At 44.5% G+C, this 18,531-nt stretch overlaps 1 protein-coding gene across 1 annotated transcript in view; it reads left to right on the top strand.

The window, feature by feature from the left end:
* The first annotated feature begins 694 nt into the window (after positions 1-694).
* The window catches only part of Wif1 (Wnt inhibitory factor 1), a 66,046-nt gene continuing 48,209 nt past the window's right edge, over positions 695-18,531 (top strand). Inside the window, exons 1-2 of the mRNA XM_042263357.2 lie at positions 695-1,216; positions 1,649-1,788. Of these exons, the coding sequence (XP_042119291.1) occupies positions 1,072-1,216; positions 1,649-1,788 (285 nt within the window). The 5' untranslated portion in view covers positions 695-1,071. The remainder of the gene's footprint in view (positions 1,217-1,648; positions 1,789-18,531) is intronic.

Genomic DNA, 18,531 nt, shown 5'->3' with positions numbered 1-18,531 from the left:
GACCCTCAGTCTTGTCCCCGAGCTCCCCAAACTGCGCACGAGCCTCTATTTCCATTGTCCCCCCCCCCCCCCCAATCTAATATTTTATGAGAGTCCTACCCTCGTGGGGCAAAGTGTGTGTCTGGGTAGGTGGGGCGGTCAGGCACAGCTCCCATCCAGGACCTAGGGAACTATTCTGGGTGCCACTGGGTTATCAAGAAGACAACCCACGCCGCTTAGCGGGTATCGATCGGTCCAGTGCAGAAATGAAAACTCCCCGCTGTTGGAGGACCAGCTCCAACAGCAGCCCACTAGCTTGTGGAGTCTCCGTAGTTAACTTCCCGGGAAAGTGCCAACCGCCAGCTAGAGGAGGCAGAATTTGCAGACAGGCACACAGAAAGTAAAAGTGGACTATGTGCGTTCAGTTAGCCCCCCCGGGATGGAAGACGGGGTTATCACCATCGTTGATGGCCAATCGAGCCCACACATGTCTCTTCCGGCGGGAGAAGGATCGAGGGGCGATCCAGAAATCCCTTTGGGTGCTTTTTTTCCTCGTTGTTTTCTCCATCACACAACCCGGGGCGCGCAGCATGCGCTTCTTGTCACCTGGCGCGAGCCAGCCTGGCCTCCCGGGTACCGCGGCCCCGCCCACGCTGCGCCCCAGCGCCCCCTCGTGGCGGCCTCCCGCACCTCACCAACTCTTAGGGCTCGCCCGCGGGTGCCAGCCGTGCGTTCCCGCGGTTCCTCCTCCCTCCAGCGTGCGATCCTCTAGCTGCTGGCACTGCGGGACGTGCTGGCACCGCCAGCTTGGCCAGCATCGTGTCTCTGCGGACCTCTCTCCCTCCAGGGGCCCCCTCCTTCGGTGTGGCCGCGCATCCACTCCCTCCTTGCTCCCTCCTCTCCAGCTCTCCCAGGCTCACTCGCACCGGAGACCGGAGTCGGCAAGCAGCCCTATCCGTTTTAAGTGGGAACCGCTCCAGCCCCCGCCAGCTGCAGCCAACGCCCCCACCCCCCACCCCAAAACTTCACAAACGCAGGTTGGGTCGCTGCGGCAGGAGTTGCACCACCAGAGAGAAGGTCCTGAGCAGCAGCATGGCCCGGAGAAGTGCTGTCCCAGCTTTCGCGCTCCGGCTCTGGAGCATCCTACCTTGCCTGCTGCTCCTGCGAGCAGATGCCGGGCAGCCAGAGGAGAGCTTGTACCTGTGGATCGACGCCCATCAAGCGAGGGTGCTCATAGGTAAGGCCCAGCATTTGCACCTTCCTTCCCAGTCAGTCCTCGGTCTCTCCATGCATGCACCGAGTGTGATTTAAAACTTAACTTCGAGGGTGATTGCACTCCTTTTAAAATCAGTGTCTTCCATTGGGAAGTTTATGAGTTTCTTTCTCGGGGGAAGGGGGAAGCAAAGGCGACCGAACATTCCTATCCTGGTGTTGCTTACGGGGAATCCAACATTATTAGCACTGCATGACTCCACTGTGTGTGTTAGCAAGCCTGGTTCTTACCACAGATGGACGGAAAATAACTCTATTCATGTTGGTACCAAAGGCAGGTGCTTTGTGAAAAGCAATGACCTACCCTGGTTCTCTCAGGGTTTTGCTTTCTGCATGAAACGCCTGTCTCTTCGAAATGCATCCGGTTTGATAAGTTTGTTTGTTATTTACACAACAGGGTTTGAAGAGGATATTCTGATTGTCTCAGAGGGGAAAATGGCCCCCTTCACACATGATTTCAGGAAAGCCCAACAAAGAATGCCAGCCATTCCCGTCAATATCCACTCCATGAATTTTACCTGGCAAGCTGCGGGGCAGGTAAGTTCTGATAAGAGAGAAAGAGCGTTCTTTGGTATTTCTAGTCTCCGGTGGTGAGTAGCAATAACGGTGTGTGGTGCAGTAACATTTACAGTTCTATACCAGTTTTTGTCTGGTTGCCAAAGCAAATAAGGGATCAGTTCCAATGTATTTAAAGTTATCAAATTCATAGAAGAATCTAAGGGGCAACGTGCCTACGATCCCTATTTTAATAAGATTTGGTGTCTTGAGGTTGTGAATATAAAGACCCCAAATATCCATAACACCGTGTTTCCATAATCATTAAACAATTAAGAAAACATTTACAATAAGTTCTATACTAAGTGATAATCATTTGTGACATTATTTATACTTTACAACAAAATAAGTTTGTAAGTATTCTTGGCACACATTTTTAAAGGCTGATACGTTGAGTATTGTTCTGAGAAGTATGATGCCATACATTTTTGGTAGAGGTTCACAGACTCAAAAGAAGTAAAATAAAACCCTAAAAGTCAAAGGCTATTCATTTTTTTAAAAGTGACCACTCAAAATTCTTTTCTATGAAAAAAAAAAAGAAAAACCAATCTATGTTAATGAAGAATTCCTCTTAGTACTTAACATATAATTGGCTTTTGTGTGTCTCCTTGTATACATTTTCATGATAATATTAGTGGCCTCTAATTTGAGAAGGATAGGATGCTTGTGTGACTTTAATTTCTGTGCCACAATTGTCTGGAGGACAAATGGTAAGTAATAAATTCTGCTCATTAGTTGGTAAAAAAAATTGTGTCTACTATGAAAACCATTGTAATTATAATTAACTGCACATTTTCAGGTTTTTTTTAATTCTAAAATTGCTTAAATAGCTATTTTCAAGAAGAATGCAATCAAGACAACACTTTATAAAAAGCAACTATGCTAAATCAGGAAACCACTTTGGTTCCCTGGGATTGCCTATTACAGTGCAGGCATGACCATTTCAGCTGTCTTCTTATCCTCAGTTTGTTCTATTTTTTTTAAAATCTTCTTTGAAAATAGATCACATCCAGATCTTCAATGTTTCTATTGCTGTGCATTTTTTAAAAATTGTTAAGTGATGTTTGGTGGATCCAGGTCATAGATGCTGTGGTCCCATTGCACAGATGTGTTCACGGAAGCCTCTGTTCTTTTCCTGGTGATGTTTGATGGATCCAGGTTATAGATCCTGTGGTCCGATTGCATAGATGAATTCCCTGAAGCCTCTGTTCTCTTCCTGTCTGCAACCCTCTCTTCATAGACACTTTATGTGCTGTTTAGTTCAGAATATTGTGCAATCACTAATGAATAACTGGCCTTTCATGGTTTCCTTTTCTTTCGCCCAAATCTGTTCACTGGTGGCTAACCACTTGTTATTACACTCAACAGTCTATAATTTAAAGATACTTGTTCAGAATAATGGATCCATCAAGAGCTTTAGGAAGCTGTTCAACACTCACCCACCCCATCAGGTGAAAGGGTCGCATAATTGAAAAATTATGGTAGAAAATGCCAAGCTCCCCAACACACACACACACACACACACACACACACACACACACACACACACACACAAGCATGCCTTCTGGAGAGCTACAAGCAAAGGCTCAGTTCCATGCTCTCCTCTGTCTCCTGTCACTGCACATTGGCAAATACTGCCTTCTTGCTGAAAATAAAACGCATTCACACAGTCAGCAAACTCCCGACTGTCTTGTAAGGGGCTAGGGGGAACAGCAGAAACAGCTAAAGATGAAGTGCTTAGTGTTTTATGTCCTCTGCTTAGGCGTCGATTAAATGCATGGCTTATCTCTTTATGTAGGACAGCGTTATCACCTCAAGAAGTTACCTCGTTCTCTGTGGAGAGGTAACTGCAGGTCATTACACAGCATCTGATGTGTGTTTTCCTTATGTATTCGAGAATGTAGCATGGGGGAGAAATCCACAATGCCAAAAGAAATGTATTTTAAAATCTTATGTAAATATAACCAGTTTTGCTCCCTAAAATAATGTGATTCCAACACCATACATTTTGAAATGCCAGGGGAACGTGAAGATGGGAGAAATAATGTCTTCAGTATCAATTAAGTATTTTGAAAGGCACTCATAGCTATAGCCAAACCACATCAAAACATGAAAAATGAAAAGTTAACCCCATTATCTAGTTATTTAATCCAAATGATATCAAACACTTAGACATTTCAACACCGCAGAGACAAAAACGTATCTGATTCATTACATTTTAAGCTTCAGCTGTTTTAACAACATGTGGACCAAGTTTGTTTGTTTTAAGATACAAGACCTAATAAAAGCAACAAGGAATCATCTATTTCCAGCAAATCTTGAGTCCAGTCACCCAAAGTGTCAAGAGAGCCATTTAAAGCATACCCCATGATTGGCTCCAGAGAAGTTCCAGGGGAATTGCAAAGAGCTTCATTTTCCTGTAGGAAACTGGTCAGGTCTCGTGCAAGTGTTTTCAGTATGGAGGGAATTATGCAGACTCTTAACGTTGTGTGAGAGCATGAAACTCCTGGCACAACAGTCCCACCAGGATGGGGAGAGGTTTGAATGTGGCCTTTACAGTGGGGCATTTTATTTACAGAAACCAATCTTAAGAAAATGTCACACCTTTAATCCCAGCACTTGGGAGGCAGAGCCAGGCGGATCTCTGTGAGTTCGAGGCTAGCCTGGTCTACAGAGCTAGTCCGGGACAGGCTCCAAAGCTACAGAGAAACCCTGTCTCAAAAAACAAACAAACAAACAAACAAAAAAAAAAACAAAAAAAAAGAAGAAAGAAAAAAAAAAAGAAAAGAAAACCATTATGAACAAGAATATATGTGTAGCTGTAAAGTCACTTAGAGATCCAGTGGTCACAGCAATATATGATGAATCAATAACATGGCTAGTCTAGGCATCATGTGAGGCCATGGGAAATTTCTTAATAACAAACTAGTCTGTGATATAGTGCAGTGAGCATGTGTTGATTTGCCATCTAAAAACTCATTTCACATTAGATGTGTACGAATGGATGAGTTTATATTGGATGGGTTCAAACTCACATTGGATGAAGTTCTATGTCATAAATACTTAATCTCTATTTTCCCATATCATGTCTATACTACACATCACTCAAGGAAATGGCAGAATAAGTGTTTTTTTTTTATAGACAATCATCTATAGAGACCAGAGAGCTCACTAATGTTTATGTGACTTCACCAGCTTCTGAGGTCCTCAAAAACCTGCTTTTGAAGGCTTCCCTGCCTGAAATTATTCTACCTGAATTTCATTTCTTTGGGTGGGGAGGGGGTGGGGGTGGGGTGGAGGGTTGGGGGGGGAGTGGAGGGGTGGGGGGAATGGGGGGGAACCTTTGCCCCCATTTCCTCATCCATATAAAACACTCATTTACTGGCCGGTCTTTTTCTAAAAGCTTTTAGTTGAGAAGAGTTTCCATTGCAGAAGGGTTAGGCTGAAAGGCTTTGTAGTCACAAAGGGGAAAAGCCTTTACTATTGTGTACAACTGTTTAACAGTTGTTACTTTTCAATGTGTCCATGCCTTCTTCATGTTCTTTAAATCTGAGACAGGCAGGGACCATAAACAACCATTTTGGTTTTCTAAATTAGGCACTAATTAAACATTTTATTTGGAAAATAACACTTCCTAAACCCCAAGGCTTTCAAGTAAAAATTTTAATGGGAAGTTTGGTTAGACACATCTGAATTCTAACTTTAGGCCATCAGTGCTGATTTCCATATGAACGAATCTGGTGTAAGGCCAAAAAAAAAAAAAAAAAAAAGGTTTATAGATGTAACTCCTGTGAGTAGATCTTCATGTATAAGGCTGACAAAGACTCGATCTCTTAATGATAGTACAGCCAACATTAAGACACTATGAATCTAGTACTTAATGAGGTTTATTACTTATTATTTTTGTATGTATCTATTTTGGTGTTTGTAGCTGGAGTTTTCTCCAGTCCCATCCAGCCCACAGCCATTCAGACCCAAATGAACATACAGACGCTTATATTATTTAAACTGTTTGGCCTAATTGCTCAGGCTTCTTGCTATCTAGTTCTTACATCTTAAATTAACCCATTTCTAAAAAAATCTATACCTTGCCACGTGGCTTGTGGCTTACCAGTATCTTTACATGTTGCTTCTCATGGTGGCGGCTGGCAGCATCTCCTCACTTAGCCCTCCTGTTCCCAGAATTCTCCTTTTTCTCTGTCCCACCTATACTTCCTGCCTGGTTACTGGCCAATCATCACTTTATTTATTAACCAATCAGTGCAACACATTCACAGCATACAGCTATCCACAGTAGATGTCGCTTTCTTTTTTTCCTTTTTATGGGGGTGGTGGTGGGTGGCCACAGTTCATGGAACCATGTTGAGCCATCAACATTGACTTTCATTCTTCTTATGGCCAAAAGTCTGAATTTCTTAGTTGGACAACAAGGCCCGGGGTAAAATTGCTGTCCACGGACTAGAGATGCTTAGGGTGAAGATAATCAACCAGTATGAACTTCAAATCTATCATCTGAATTGTGGAGCAAGCTCTAGTCATCAGAACCAGGTGGTCCAGATCTTAGAGAAAGTGTTTGGTAATGCACAGCATGTCAGTTCGTATAGCCACTAGAAACCAGTGGTGTGGTCATTTTAAAAATGTTTTAAGATGCCTGCTGTCCGAGTGATGTATCTATTTTTAGAGGACTTGAGTTTATCAGGCTAAACTGCAGGAACACGCTCCTTTGTGGTTTTTAAAACTTATTATTATTAAGTGTATATAGTGTGAGCACACATGGGCACATGGGTGAAAGCCAGAGGACATCGTGTGTCCTGCACTATCACTCCCTGTCCAGGCCTTGAGGCAGGGTCTCACGCAGAACCTGGAACCAGGCTGAGAGCCAGCATGTCCCCAGAAACCCTCGTCTCCACCCAGTACACACAGCCACACCTGGCATTTTACATTTCTATAGATATGAATTCAGGTCCCCAGGTGTGTACAGCAAATGCTCTTATACACTGAGCCTTCTCCCCGGCCCCCTCCTCTGCTGTTACGCATGACCATTGAGAATAGAAAATATTGGATGGGATGAATAACCCAGTAGTCAAGCACTGATTGCAAAAAAAATTGGGGGTTAGTCCCCTGTATCACCCAAAACAAGAATAGATAATAAATATGCTGAAGTCACAGTGTATCAAAGGAAGCACTTCTAGCATGGAAAATTAACTATAAATGAATCAATGGTCCTCATTAGCTCCCTATGAACTAAAAACAGTCTTGAATTATTGAAATTACTAATTACTAGTTACTAGTCACTTAAAATAATAGTGAATAAAGTACACAGAAAGCATGACATCTTCGTACGGACTTGCCTTATAAAGGAGTCCAGTCAGTCACACCCAGGATTCAGTTTTAAAAGGAGGAAAGCACCATTGAAAAAGGATGAAAACAAAAACCGGGCCACTTCTCGGACAGCCAACTCAGGTGTGGGCTAATCGCTTTTAAGAAAAGAGAATGATGGTGAAGATACGTTTCGGCAGGAGCAACTAGATGGTCCATTCCGTCAGTCAAGTGCCGTAACCACGCCAGAGAGCCTGTTCCCAAGGCAGTATTGAGATGATGCAACACTGGCCCCATGAAATGTGAGCTGCCCTTTGCAGCCTCGGGTTTCCCCTTGCAGTGGCTGCATTCCAGAGATGTGTAGTCAAGGGGGGCTGTCCCCCCTGACGAAAATCAAAGAAGAGCAACAGGGGGTGAATTTTAATTTAAGAACATGCTTTCTATCTTCAAAAGGCCTTCCCCAGCTTTGCCACAAGAACACTCTGAAGCATCCCTTTGCAGCCCCACATTTATGATAACACTGTTGTTTAGATCCCTGTCCACGTTTTCTCCTAAGGGAGTTAGGTTGAGCAGCTCCAACCTACTGGTTGCATGTCTTAGGACTCCTGGGACTTTACCCTCCAACGTTAGTGTGTCTTTACATCACCAAATGAGGGAGATGCCTTGTTTTGGGACCCCTGTTCCACTACTTCAAAAGAATAAAAATGTGAACACATTTTTCCTACCATGGACATGTTTTGTTTTAAAGGAGGTATACGTCTCAAAAGGACGACTTTAAACCATTCGTGCTGAGACTCCGCTGTGCTCTGGTCGTTTGTGCTGTGTTGTGGACATGCCAGTGGGAATCAGAGTGACTCTGCCGAGATCCCGTTTCATTTAGCAGAGCAGGCATGTGCCAGCCATCTGCTGTATCTGCTGATAGAAAACAGCAGCTTTCTCAAACATTTGCCAGGGGAAAAGGGGGAAGGGCTTTATAGCTTAGAGGAGATGAGTTACAAGGTACCTTGAGAGCCACATCTGGTTCTGTAGAGGTCTACATGGCATAAATGTAAACTCTGTGATGTCTCCCTTCCACGGCGGTGTGAAAGCGCATAAACAAACACTTCCCTGGCATCCTTTCTGCTTGGTCCTGACTTTGAATTGCTTGCACAAATAAAGGTATTTTAAATTTCTATGGTGAAGCAGACTCGTCTTTAGTTTTAGGTTATTTAATCTATCTACCCCTGATAACTAAGAGGGATGTGTGGAGGAAATGAGTATGGGGAAGCTGACTTTCGTGACAGTGACTCTGATTCTGTGATGTGAGCTCCAGAGGGTGCCTCACTGGATCAGGGCCTCGTTGTTGACCACAGTGGTCTAGCTAACTCACTCAAGTGTCATGAGAGTAACATGGTCACATGCCTAGGGACCTGAAGGAATGGGCGTTGTTCTCCCATGGAGACCGAGAGCACCAAAGAAATCCATCCCTCTTCCTTCTAGGGAGGAGTGAGCCTCTCTAAGCAGGTGCTGTGTGAATTAATTCCCTGATAGATGAGTCAGATCAGTCACTGACAAAAATACTAAGTGAAAAGTTAGGCCGGGCGGTGGTGGCGCACGCCTTTAATCCCAGCACTCGGGAGGCAGAGGCAGGCGGATCTCTGTGAGTTCGAGGCCAGCCTGGGCTACCAAGTGAGTTCCAGGAAAGGCGCAAAGCTACACAGAGAAACCCTGTCTTGAAAAACCAAAAAAAAAAAAAAAGTTAGGATTCCCAAATGCTTGGAGGTCCTAAAGGCGAAGGCAGGTTCCCCGTGATGTGCAGGAGTTTACCTCGTATCTGAAGGGTAATGGGCACCCAATGAAGAAGAGTTAAAGGTCAAAAGATAGAGAAGGGAGTGTGGTGTGAAGGAATAGAAAGTAGAAACCACTCATGTGGTTTGTCTCTCATCTGTTTTCCCTTCCTTTGAGAGGCATCACTCATTATCTTGCACATTTGTGCTGGGGATGCACTGAGCACATTTTGTTTATCTGCTGAATGGCTGATGTCTTCTCCATCACCTGAATTCAGCTCTTTTCTCTTAGGAGCCTTTGGAAGAATTTACAATGATTTCTCTTCTCTTGTCTTTCTTCCTCCCTGTCTCCTCCCCCCCCCTTGAATTTGATGATATAGACATGAAACTATGAAAAAAAAAATAGCTTCTATGGGGCTGGAGAGGTGGCTCAGTGGTTAAGGGCAGTTGCTGCTCTTGCAGAGGACTCAGGTTTGATTCCCAGCATCTACATGGTGGCCCACAAATGTCCCAGATTCCAGGGGATCCCGTGCCATATTTTGGCCTCCACGGCATGTAGTGCACATACATACATCCAGGCAAAACACTCATATACCTATACAACTGAAAATAAACAAATCCTTAAAATAGCCTTTTAAGGGTATAGAACATAATAAATGAATTTCCTCATGGAGTCTCAACTACAAAGGGGAACTTAAATAAGGAAAGAGTGTGTTAATTTAATGAGAACAAGTGAGGTGGTCTGCCTTTTCAATTCTACAACTATCCTGTAAATTCAAAGAAAAGTAGACACAGGGCAGTAATCAAGTCTGGCAGGTAGCCTTCCTACTCAAAGAATGGGAAATTGAACACTGTGTGTAGATTCATTTAACATATGGTTGAATCTTCTAATATTTGGTTTTTTTTTCAATTTATTATCATTTAAGACACAGTAAAATCCCAGAACTGTTACTCTTCTTCCCTGTTTCCCTCAGTCATGTGGATGGTACTTCTGAGCTGTGAATTTTATCTCTGGTTGGGATTTTATGGATGCCTTAGTCAGTGTTCTATGGCTATGAAGAGACACCAGGACCAGAGCAACTCTTGGAAAGGAAAGCATTTAATTGGGGCCTGGCTTACAGTTTCAGAGGCCTTACCCACTCCAACAAGGCCACACCCACTCCAACAAGGCCACGCCTCCTAATCCTGTCAAGTAGCTCCACTCTCCAATGACCATGCATTTAAATACATGAGCCTCTGGGGGTCATTCCTATCCCAACCACCTCAACGGGTGAATCTGACGAATCTTGGAAATGGTCAGGCAGCGTTTAAAACCCAGCCCTCAGAGTAAAATCTCACAAGGGCAGCGGCATGGTATGGCCTGAGAAAAAACAGTCTATGGGTGAGAGCTTAAGCTAACGGTGTGAGAAAAGAGAGGCGATCATTTCTGTGGCTTGGCCGGTACCTAGAGCATGCTTTGGGAGAAATACATGATCAAGAACCCTCCAGAAAATTGAGCACCTACTTAAAAAGTCAGAAGTAGATGGGAATGGGGGGGGGGCTGGGGAGAAGTCGGGGGGTGGGGGGCGCCACGGAGAACAAGGGAATCCGTGGCTGATATGTAAAATTAAATTATAAAATAAAAAAATAAAAATAAAAAGAGATGTTAAAAAAAAAGTCAAGCCGGGCGGTGGTGGTGCACGCCTTTAATCCCAGCACTCAGGAGGCAGAGGCAGGTGGATCTCTGTGAGTTCAAGGCCAGCCTGGGCTACCAAGTGAGTTCCAGGAAAGGCGCAAAGCTACACAGAGAAACCCTGTCTCGAAAAACCAAAAAAAAAAAAAAAAAAAAAGTCAGAAGTATAAACAGGTCACGTTGATGATGCTTGGAATGTGGAACGTGATGCTGCAGAAGTTCTGAGGCATCCCCAAGGAATCACATGAGCGCAGAGGCAAAACTACATCTGCTTACTGAGTTAACCGAGCAAAAAGAGGACACAAGAAACAGCTTGGGATGAGACATAGAGACCAGAAACGCGGTCGTCTGGGTCTCAGGTCTCTCGGGTGGCTCGAGTGTGTAGTATGACGTAGAAGTGGGGTAGGAATTGATCCTAGGTGACTTGGTCCATCAGGCAACAGCCTCTGGGCTTGGTCCACCAGCCACTGAAGAAGCACAGAGTACTGGACAGCCTCATGCTATCTTGGTAGTAAGTTGAGGAGAACTCAGCTGCAAGGACATCTGGGAGCAGAGGAGAAGATCGTGGATGAAGGGGAGGGAAAACAGATTAGAGAAAGATTGAGGTGATAAAAATCTGGAAGTTGTGGTGCTAAGAATAAGGGGTCACTTGTCCTTTCCTCTGCCTCACTCAGTGGCCCTTCAGCCTCTCTGTCACACACACACACACACACACACACACACACACACACACACACCCCACCCCACCCCGAAGTGCCTGCCTTCCCCACCTCCGGACTTTCGTACGTGAAATTCCTTTCGCTCAGAATCCTGCACGGCCCTCTCGTGACTACCCTCTCTTACACCTCTGGTCAATGGTGCCTCCTTGGAGAGGCTTTCCGACAACAGCCAGCACTCTGTTCCCTCCCGAGCACTCGTTCTCATCTGAGAATGATGGGGGGTGGGGGGTGCTTGGTTGGTTATGTTTGGCTTTAATCGCCTGGCTGTCCGTTCCACGCAAGTTCACGAAAGCAAGAGCTCTGTTGTGTTTACCGTGTATCTCCCGAGGCCAGAACATCCTGGCTCCTAGCGCATGGTTGATAATTCTATGCTGGACGAATAAAGGAGGCATGTCTAATTATCACCGTCACTGCACAGATAAGGGCAACCGAGGCATGGCAAGGCAATGATCACACCACTAATAAATAGCAGAGTCAGGCAGGATCCAAGCCCAGGCCCCTTAGGAAAGTACTTAAACTTAGTACGCCAGGGTAAATACTAAGCAGAGCTGTGACCACAGAGCTTTGGGAACACAGAGGAGGAAGCAGCTGGTTTGGGCTGGGGCAGCAGGAGGGTGTGGCTTGTCTATGGAAGACTTGGGACAATAGGAAGGATGTTCATGGAAACGAATCGGTCAGGGGAGGAGTAAGGCTTAGGAAGAAAGGCTGGCAATAGGAAAGCCAGGGGAGTTCTGGGAGAGAAGCACATTCTGCCTGAGTCTGGGTCTTAGCACACGCAAGAGGGGATCTGGCGCTTGGGAGGGGCCCATAGAGGCTGGACATTTGGTCTAGGTGAAATGGAGAAACACTGAAGAGGTCACACAGCCAATCAGGGACTCTGGTGCTTTATCGATCAGGGCTGTGGTTTCAGTTACATCTAAACCCTACCAAATTCTCCAGCGTGGGTCTGTCTCTAAAGTCCAACATCTTCCGTCACTGAACATGCATAGTAACTTGCATCTTTATACAGAACACACGCTCAAGCTCCAGTTTTGGAAGACAAGGCAGCAAGATTCGTCCCTCCAATATGGTTTATATTTACTGCTAGGTTTCAAAGCATTTGCATGAGGATCCCTGTTTGCTTAGTCTGGGTCAATAATAATAATAGTCAACCAGTGGCCTAGAATGTAGCTTAGAGGCAGAGTGTTTGCCTAGCATCCACAAGGCCCGGGGTCCATTGCCAGCACCTAGAGAAACAGAAGCCAATTCTTAGTCAAATCTTTGTTGGGAACTCTTGTCAACCCTTTCTGGATCACCTCTCACCAGATCCTCAGAACACCCCTATGGTACTGTACTAGTTGCTATTTTCATTACTGTGCAGCGGTTATCTTGGCTCATTCTTGGCCTAGTGGAGTTCCTGACGACAGAAGCCCTTCCCATCTGGGAACATCTGGACCAGTGATGTCGAGGAGTAGAGCTACAACCAGAAGAAAATACCACCTTCAAAGTCCTCCCCCCTCCACAGAAACCCACTTCTGCTAGCTAGCCCACAGTTCCAAGAGTTCTACAAGTCCCTAAAATGGAGCCACTGGGGGGGGGGGGGACGGGACGACGGATGACTAAGTGTTGGAATGCAGCAGCCTGGGGGAGAACTTTGACATTGAAAGCATTAAGGCTACGCACCCTTGCTCTCCTGATGTTATAAAAAGGACATAGAGGTATAAAAAAGTCAAGTTATTTACTTAAGAGCAGACTGCTAAAAAATGCTTCTGCATATAAGAAGCATAATTTTTTTTTTGTGGTCCAGAAAACTTCATATCTGCTTTGATAGTTTTTGGAATGTCTACTCATTCCAAAAATCAACAATTCAAAGGACACATCAACGCTTTCTGTGTCCAAGTCCAGGAAACACACATTTTAATTGCTACAACTGCTTTCAAGAAGTCACCAGTTACAAGAAAGACACAGACATTCCTAAGGCGACTGTAGCAATGGTGATACGTTCTCAGGGTCAACGTGGGTAAAATGTTTCTTTGCACTTGAGAGTCTAATCAAAGAGGTCAGTGGGGGCTGAAATCCAGCTCACATTTCACTTCTCAGTCTTTATACTCGGACACAAAGTTACCCTGTTCGGAGAAAGCTCCTTCACACCATTTGCAAAGGAGTCCAAATGGGGCAGCTGTGGTTTCTGCGGATATGCGAAGGAAGGCGCTATGAGACCATAACCCCAGATAAATGTACAAGCGTCTACATTCTAGAGAAGACATGGCTAAGCAGGTAAGATCTGAGTGGCATCTGGAAAGACGCAGAGGAGGCAGGGAGTGGTCAAAGCAAAGGAGGTTGAGATGTGCACTCCAGCTATCATGAAGAACCCATAGGAAGGTGCACAGACGTGAGAATCCTTGGTGTGTGTGTAGAATGACAATTATTATGAATGGCTAGAGCTTATAGGATAGAAACTGAGGAATGTGGGTCTGAAAAAGTAGGCGTAGGAAAGGCTATGATAGTTACCTGCATGCCATAGTTGACTTGTAGACAGCGAATGGAAGTGGGCATTGAAAAATTTAAAGTAAATAGTGTGGTGTTTGAATGGGGAGGGTGATGTTGGACAGATGGAAGTCTGACTGGAGATTTGGGGACACTTTGGAAATTATTTGATGAGCTGTCACAGAGGTGAGGAGGGCCAAAAGCCAGGCAAGTAGTGGAGGGAGGGGCAGATTCCTGTCCTTGCTCAGTATAACTAACTGGACATGGCATTAATGGAAACAAGGCGATAGAAGATGACGTCAGGTGACTTAGTGGATAGTTGTATAATCAGAGGATCAGCATTTGAGGTGCGAAGACAATTCAATTCCTTCAGAACCTGTGGGTATACTTCACACCAGGTGGCAAAGTCTATTAGAGCCTTGAAAATTTGAAACTGGAGTTAAGACATGATGTGAATGGCAAATACCAAATTTTGAAGGCTGACTCCTTCCTGTCCTTTCCTTCCCTTCTTTTGACCTCAGGTCAATGTTTATTAAGGTCCTACCTAATGCCCATGCCTATGAAGAACACTAAGATCAGAGTGAATGAATGTAAAGATTGCTCTCATGGAGTTCACAGTCCAGTATGGAAACAGATATGACCCAAAGTAATAGCAACACACTCTAAACATTTTTCAATTTCAGGATGAGCAAGGCACAGTAAGTCCTGGGGAGGGAGCATTGGCCCAGCAGAGGGGGAGCCAATTCAACATGGCACTCCTGATGTTCTTTGGGGTTGTGTCTTGAGTTTCATAAAACCGTGACATACTATGAGGAACAATGTTTGCTGCTCTTCATGACTTGCGTGACCTTGAGCCTCGTGGATTCTGCCTTCCACTTGTCATAAAATCTTGGACATGGACACGACCAGGGTCACCATTGTCACTAGGGGGCAGAGCAAATCAGCTCTCCTAGGGAAGCCATCTGAAATTACTCATGACAAACCAGTTTGTGGAAGCCAGAGATGAGCCTGAACAAACCTGGTGAGGTGCCTTGTTTCCAAGGACCATGTCTGTCTTGGCTATGGTTGGACCACTTAGGAGGATTCTGAAGCTAAGTCCAGGGGACATCTTTTACTTCTTGTGTGACCAGAGGGTCCCCTGCAGACTTGTAGAACACTCCAGTGTTTGGTTTTACAGTTTTATATTAATTATTATTAATGAATATTAATTACTAATAATTTATCATATTAACTTCTATTTCCACTTAGAAGCTGATTAGAATGGAAGATTGCGTTTATGCTGCCATCACTTAAAGCAATGTGAAGTTTTTTCTTGGGGGTTATTTTCCACCTTGACATTTTTTTGAGCCTTAGATGTGGTGCCTTCCGGCTAATAGACCCCCGTGAGTATTGCATTGTGTGCTGCTCATTTCAGGAGCTCATTAACACCTTTAGCGTTGTTGGAAGATAAACTTGATCACATTTCAGCCACCAACATCATTGTATCTCACGTATATTCAAGAACTGACTAGTTGTCAACTAAAGACAGGAATGATTCCATTACATCTTAATGACCCACTTCTTTGGCTTTAACAGTGCTCTAATGCAGAGAGGGGTCAAATGTGCGTTTGATATTTGCTTTGCCTTTTCTGACTGTATGATTCAAAGGAGCCAGTCAGCAGCTGGAAGAGACTGGAGGGCTCCTCCAACCTTACCCCAAAGTGTCAGAGCACTCAGTGCGTAGGCTCTGATGGAACATGTCCAATGGCGGGGCTCTCATAAAGACGGGGCTTTTAAAAGGTTTGTGTGTGTGTGTGTGTGTGTGTGTGTGTGTGTGTGTGTGTGTGTGTGTGTGTGTGTGTGTGTGAAACACAGTTGCTTTTCATAAGGGATCATGGTCTGTCTTCCTAGTACAAACTGAATAGCTCCAGCCTCTACAGCAGCTGTTCTCAACCCGTGGGTCACAACCCCCTTGGAGGTCAAACAACTCTTTCACAGGGGTCACCTAAGACTATCGGAAGACGCAGATGTTTCCATTACGATTCATAATGGTAGAAAAATTAGTTATGAAGTTGCAATGAAATAACTTCCCGGTTGGGGGTCACCATGACATGAGGAACCGTGTAAAGGGTCTCAACATTAGGAAGGTTGAAAACCACTGGTATACAGAATCTCACTTGCGTTTACACCCTCAAGTAGTTTAATTTCTTCTGCTTCTTCAGAAACTAGCAGTGGGGATCTGTTAGTTCTGAATTGTTACCATGGCTCCACAAAGCCCCATCCTGGATGGAGATGTTTGACCTCTTATCACAGTGCCAGGTTGCTTCCCAGGCCTGGGCAAGCTGTTATACACTCTTTAAGCAGTGATTTCACAGCAGGCCAAGCTGGGGTCTATTCTTCTTCACAGGCCTTTGTGGCCACAGTGCAACTTGCCATTACGTGGGAGAAAAAAAATGAGGCATCTGTGGTTTGGCATTGAGCTTTGTCTCTTGGTACCTTGAGCCTGCTCCTGCAGCTCAGGTCCCCAGAGATGTCAAGCCCTAGCATTAGAATTGGGCCTTAATTCTCCTAGTAATCTTTGTCTGTCTTCCAAGCAATTGCATTAAAAAACAATTCTACCCTCCCATGGGTGGTGAAGGGCGTCACAGACAACCAGAAGCACATCCAAACTCCAGATCCCAGTTAGAGCTCTGCTGGGATGCCTGGGTAGGTCCCATCTAAAATCCCTGGTTCCAATCTTGCTTCCTGTTTCTGGAGCCTGAGGGTAAACATTTAACCTCTTTCTCATTTGAGACTGGACCATAGGCTCCCCTTCCTTTCAAATTGTTCTTTCTCTGTGCCAAACTTGCTACTTGGTGTAATCAGCTTTATATTTCTTCAACCTTGACTTGTATACTTTTATGAAAAGTACAAAATTCTCCCAGGATGGAACTCACTAGCACTTTACTCATTATGCTCTGATAAACAAAGAGTTGTTTTTTGTTTGTTTGTTCACTAGAATTGGAAATAGTTTATACAAATTTGAAAGCATCTTTTGTTCCGTAACATTTGTGTGATAAAGAAGAAGGTGGGGGCTGGAGAGATGGCTCAGCGGTTAAGAGTACTGGTTGATTTTCCAGAGGACACAGGTTCAATTTCCCCCATTGACATGGCAGCTCCTAACCATCTGTAATTCCAGTCCCAGGGACTCTGATGCTCTCTACTGGCCTCCACGTGCATCAGACATGTACATGGTGCCACAGACATACATGCAACAAAACACCTGTACACATAAAATAAAAATAAATAAATCCCTTACAAGGAGGAGCCATGGAAGAAAAAGGAAGAGGTTAAAAACCAAAGAAACTGCCAGGCGGTGGTGGCGCACGCCTTTAATCTCAGTACTTGGGAGGCAGAGCCAGGAGGATCTCTGTGAGTTCGAGGCCAGCCTGGTCTACAGAGCGAGATCCAGGACAGGCACCAAAAACTACACAGAGAAATCCTGTCTCAAAAAACAAAACAACAACAACAAAAAAATCTAATTTACTTCCCATAACCACACTATTATCCCCATTTTACAAAACAACAACTAAGTTCCACAAGGTTAGATAACATGCCTGAGGCCGCAGCTAGCCAACAGCAGAACCAGGATATACAATTAGGTAGTCAAAATCCATGATGAAATTGCAGCTTGTGCTCTTTGAAACCAATATTTTCCTGAATCTTTGTTTTTTATTATTTGAATATTATAACACACTCATCTACAGGGTATCCCACTGTATGCTGCATGGTTTTAAGACAGCATCCTGACCAGACATTATCAAAAGAGACTTCCATAACTTGGCTGATGATTTACTTGAATTTGCCATTTTTAGGACTTTTTTTTCTAATTTTTATTACATTTATTATATTTTGTGTGTGTATGGGGGGGGAGGCAAGCCCTGGTGCATGTGTGGAGGGCAGAGCACAACTTTCAGGAGTGGATTTTCTTCCTCCACAAGGTGGGACCTGGGGATCGAACTCAGATCGCTAGGCTTTGCAACCAGTGCCTTGATCCTTCAAGCCATCTTGCTGGCCAGGATGTCAAAAATCAGTGATCTCATATGACTTAATGGTATCCTGATAACCATAACTGACATTCACTGGGCAGGAGCTGTGGGTGAGCTAAGCAATTTACCTGGACTATTTCTCTTAACACTTCAATCGATTCTATGGGTTGGAAATTTTATTTTTATCTCTTTACCGCCAGTGCAAGTGAAGAATGAGGTCCAAGGAAATTGTGTAATTTTTCTCTAGGTCACACATTGGTCACCTGCAGGGCATGGGTTTGATATCACTATGAAGGAACCACCTGAGAAAGATGTAGATCAGAAGCCAAATGGATGCACGATCCACTTGTCTCCAGATTGGATGCCTGTCATTAATTCTGAAGATTTCCTTTTCGTTGAGTAATAATAAACCTTCCTGGCTTCTTTAATATCTGCATCCTTGAGTTCAGGGGGTTATTTTTACATGTTCCATGCTGTCTGGGTTCTGAGGAAGCATCCACTCATAACTCTAGGGGTAGAAATGGATATGCTTCTCTCAGATTAAGAGGTTATATTATCATGTGGGTGGTGGTGGTGCACACCTTTAATCCCAGCACTCGGGAGGCAGAGCCAGGCAGATCTCAGTGAGTTCTAGGCCAGCCTGGGCTACAGAGTGAGTTCCAGCACAGGCACCAAAACCAAAACTACACAGAGAAACCCTGTCTCTAAATACAAACAAACAAACAAAAAGAGGTTATATTCTTATCGTGGTAGACACCCCTCATTTTTATTATGCC

Source organism: Peromyscus maniculatus, chromosome 18, assembly GCF_049852395.1.
Source record: "Peromyscus maniculatus bairdii isolate BWxNUB_F1_BW_parent chromosome 18, HU_Pman_BW_mat_3.1, whole genome shotgun sequence".
Classification (NCBI taxonomy): Eukaryota; Metazoa; Chordata; class Mammalia; order Rodentia; family Cricetidae; genus Peromyscus; species Peromyscus maniculatus.
The sequence above is the reverse complement of the archived record's forward strand: the minus strand, read 5'-3'. Positions and strand labels throughout refer to the sequence as shown.